This window comes from Setaria italica, chromosome VIII (assembly GCF_000263155.2).
Source record: "Setaria italica strain Yugu1 chromosome VIII, Setaria_italica_v2.0, whole genome shotgun sequence".
Lineage (NCBI taxonomy): Eukaryota > Viridiplantae > Streptophyta > Magnoliopsida > Poales > Poaceae > Setaria > Setaria italica.
The window spans coordinates 29,396,817-29,400,986 of record NC_028457.1 but is presented as its reverse complement, the minus strand read 5'-3'; the positions used below and the strand labels follow the sequence as shown (position 1 = coordinate 29,400,986).

Sequence of the window (4,170 nt, the reverse complement as noted above, 5' to 3'; positions counted from 1 at the left end):
GGGGAATTTTCGTGCGAATTTTCATTTTTCAAGTTTGAGCCCAAATCTCGCGAGGTTTGTTAGGGTAAATTGTTGCTATGACCCTTGTGAGCATCATTGATGTGATCCTTCCTCAAACCCCCACAGATTCGGTTTGAATTTGAAGTTTCCCAAAACTCTCTCTTTTGTGTTATTGACCATATTCTGTGAAATCCATAGTGAAATATTGATATTTTTGAGGAGACCTTTTGGGCAAAGACTCATTAGGCTATTGCGGAGCTATGGTTAAAATTTCGTGAATTTTGAAGGTTATTTGATTGAATTTTGAAGCGTTGACTTAAACTTTCCGGGCTGTTTTTCTGAGCTGTAGAAAGTTCTAACACCGAACCGGAAGTTCTGATGATTTATTTTTGAAAGCCTAAGAGCCCTTTGTCGGCAGTTTCTCAATACATGCGATAGGTGCTAGAAGTATCTTCTGATACAGGGTTGGAAGTTCCGACAAAACCACGGAGGACCTCTTGTCGGAGTTTTCTAGACAGTTCCAATCGCACTTTCGGAAGTTCCGATAAGAGGTCGGAAGTTCCAGTACGTGGAAGGTGTTTTGAGCTTGGTTTGGCCTCAATCTTTTGTGTTTACTTCTGTGTTGTTTCCGAGCCTTTCTAGCATCGTTCCTAAGGTCAGTAGATCCGCTGTGACTACGTGATCTTGATAATAGCCAGAAGAGAGGGTTGAAGCTTACTTTGGGACTTAGGCCGAGTTTCTTAGAGAGTTTTTTAAATTGGCTCCCATTCACCCCCTCTGGTCGCCCTTTTCTATCCTTCACTATGTATTTAGGAACAACCTACAATTTAGAACAGAGGGAGTACATAGATAGGATTAAGTATAGAGATTATTACACACCCACACGATATACTGTATTACATTTCAGTGATCCGGTAGCCGATAGAACAGGCGATCAAGTACGTGATCAGCCACTTTTTTTTTTATACACACGTAGCACTTGCTCGTGCCGCGCAACTTTGAAGCCAAGCTTTATTTTCAGTTGCGCATCCAGAGCATGCTGTCCTGGGGCAGGAAGTGGCACACGGGCACGCTCCCCGGCTCCACGCCGAGCTTCTCGTACGCCGACTGCGAGATACCCGGGAACGCGTCCGCGTGGCACGCCGCCAGGGCCTCCCCCTTGGCCGTCGTCCCGTCGGCGCCGGCGAGGCTCACCGCGTACACGGCGGCGGTGGTTGCGTGGCACGCGAACACGGCGTACGGATAGGGCATACGGTGGCAGGCAACCATGTCGCCGCCGGCCACCGGCAGGGGCCTGACGGACACCATCGTGTACTCCTGCCTCGTCGTCGCGCCTTCCGTGCTGGTGAGCTTGGTCGCCGCCGCGCGGATGTTCCGGGTGCCGAGGATGGAGGCGGCGAGGTCGGCCATGGAGTCTGGGGAGGTGACGCAGCGCAGGGCCTCCACACCGGGGACCGGCGCGGCCTCGCATGCGGCGAGGGTGGAGCGCACGGCCGCGGCGGCGGGGGAGCCGGCCGGGACGGGGAGGCGGGAGAGGATCTCCTGGATCCTGGCGGAGGCGAACGGGATGGCGTCGGCGAGGGCGCGTGGGAGGGCGGCGCCGGCGGCGGCGAGGGTGAAGTGGAGCGTCATCTTGGAGCCCGGGTACAGGTCCTTGTCGAGGAAGAACGCCGTGCCCACCGAGTCGTCCTGGTACTGAGCTGAAGCTGCCACGGCGGCGACCTGTTAGTTCCCACATGCAGGCAGAAGCAAAGCAATCCTTGTTAATCTTGACATAATGGACAAGTAACAGATATCATCAAGTCTGCTACCGAACAGATGTATTATTGTTGAGAAATGAGAATCAAATTAAACGCATATACGACTTGAACAAGTGAATTTATCGTGATAATCTGTTGTACCCTTTCTAGCTAGGTTTTATACACGATCGAATTAGGTTTTGGGCCGGGGTTAATGATTCACTGGTTGCGCATAAGCTAAGCTCACCAGGAGGAGGAGGAGAGCTGAGAGGGACCTAGCCATTGCAATGCAAGCTGGAAATGGAATGGAACCAAGCAGTTGTGCTTTCTCTAAGGTAAAAAGGTAGTAGAGGACTGCATGTATATATTGGGCCGGATCGAATCGATCGAGTTGGGTATCACTATCACTGTATCAGTCTTATCTCGATTTTATGTTGGGAAACGAAAGGAGCGACCTGGATTGTATCCGTCTTCTGTGGAGCGACTAGATTCATTGACTCAAAACTGTCAGTTTCCTTTGTTACAAGACTCCATTTAATCAAGTTAGCAAATAGTTATGTGCCAGCAATCTTATTAAATTATAGTCCACTCGTTGCTAGAGATCACTACTCACTACTGGAAAATTGAGCATTTTTCCAACGCATTAGTACCGGTCGTCACGCACAGTACCACCGGAGCTCCTGTAGTACTGGTTTGGAGCCTCAGCCGGTACTAAATGGTGGCATGGGGACCGGATGGCCAATGGCTAGATTCCCCTGGAAGCCATTTAGTACTAGCTGGTAGCTTCACCCGGTACTAAATGGTGTTCACGCACGTGTGTACCGACTGTTAGTTTCAGCCGGTACTAAATATCACAATTTAGTACTGGCTAGAACTACCAACCAGTACTAATGTACAAACTATAGAATAAGATGCTTCTTTCTTCCCGAGCCTGAGCTCAACAGTTTGACCAAGAGCTCAAGCTTCTTCACTCCCATGGCAACCTAGGGGAGGTGCTGCCAATATTTCCCATGATTTGGGGGGATTTTTATTCTTCCAACTGTTCTAAAGGTTAGGAACTCCTCCCTCCTCTCATGATTAGTATTCTATGTTTTCTACTTAGTAGCTAGAGAAATTTGTACTTTTTTAGAGTGAGGATGAATGGAGAGTTTTTCAATTTATACATGCACGTAGAATGTAGAATTTTTATATGTTCGATACTGAGAAATTCGTATTGGATATTGACAAATATGTATTGTGTTAATTACTTTGGTTGCTTTACATAAATAACATAAGTACAATGTTGAAACAAAAATAATCAACTAATTTTGTTGCTTTACATAAATAACATAGTTGAACTCAAGCTAATGACGATTTGGGACAAAGGGAGTTGCTGCCGAAATTCCTCACAAAATTTGTAGGGATTTAATTTGCTCATCGAAAGTGGTCCATATATAAAAGGTCAGCAATATTTTTCAGAAAGTTTTTTTTAACATTTGTTGCTTTACAAATGGAGAAGTAAATTAAAAACCTTTTGCAGATGGACCGGCAATGGATGTACGGTGACCGATGCTCCATGCTGTTCATTAATGGCCTAAAGACTTTTCTCGAAGTGGTAGAGGCCAACAAGTCGTCGAAGGGTTTCATGTGCTGTCCATGCAGAATGTGAAAAAAAATAAGGATTACTCTAATAGAAAAACTCTACATGGCCACATATTTTGTTGGGGTTTCATGGATAACTATACTCTTTGGACCAAGTATGGTGAAAGAGAAGTTGTAATGGAAGACGGTGAAGATGATGATGATGATAACAACATTCTAGCTAACTGGGCTGAAGGTGGTGCCTTTGCAGATTTTGAAATGGGCGAGGCTGAAGAAGATTTTGTAGAAGATGAACCAGCTGACGAACTAGGTCAGGTGTTGCTAGATGCAAGGAAAGACTTTGAAAATATGAAGGAGACAAAGATGTTTGAGAAGATGTTGGAGGATCATAAAAAGTTGTTGTACCCCAATTGCAAACAGGGCCACAAAAAGTTAGGTAGCAGACTGGAATTGATGTAGTGGAAGTCAGCAAATGGTCTGACCGATAAGGGATTTGGAGAGCTATTGAGAATTGTAAAGACCATGCTTCCCGAGGGTAACAAATTTCCCTCAACCACATATGAAGCAAAAAGGTTGTTTGCCCTCTAGGATTGGATATACAGAAGATACACGCATGTCCTAATGATTGTATCCTTTATCGCGACGAGGAATATAAGAAATTGGATGATTGTCCTGTTTACGAGGCATTGCGGTATAAGATTAGGCAAGATGACCCTGGTGATGTTGAGGGGCAGCCTATCAAGAAGAGAGTTCTAGCAAAGGTGATGTGGTATTTCCCTGTAATACCATGTTTGAAGCACTTGTTTAGGAAAAAGGTGCACGCTAAGTTGATGCGATGGCACAAAGAAGA

General features: G+C 46.0%; 1 protein-coding gene across 1 annotated transcript; it reads right to left on the bottom strand.

The window, feature by feature from the left end:
• Positions 1-806: 806 nt before the first annotated feature.
• On the bottom strand, positions 807-2,141 carry LOC101765775 (BURP domain-containing protein 6). The gene is made up of 2 exons (XM_004979432.4): positions 1,987-2,141; positions 807-1,722 (listed from the first exon to the last, which is right to left on the bottom strand). Exons 1-2 carry the CDS (start codon positions 2,020-2,022, stop codon positions 1,018-1,020), a joined length of 741 nt encoding a protein of 246 aa, XP_004979489.1. The 5' UTR covers positions 2,023-2,141; the 3' UTR covers positions 807-1,017.
• Between the last annotated feature and the right edge of the window lie 2,029 nt (positions 2,142-4,170).

What these genes read in the sequence shown, in the direction of transcription:
- LOC101765775 (XM_004979432.4), bottom strand. Translation starts at nt 2,022, where the DNA reads ATGGCTAGGTCCCTCTCAGCTCTCCTCCTCCTCCTG. An exon ending in CAGCTCTCCTCCTCCTCCTG is followed by an intron (nt 1,723 to 1,986) that starts GTGAGCTTAGCT and finishes GGGAACTAACAG; the next exon opens with GTCGCCGCCGTGGCAGCTTC.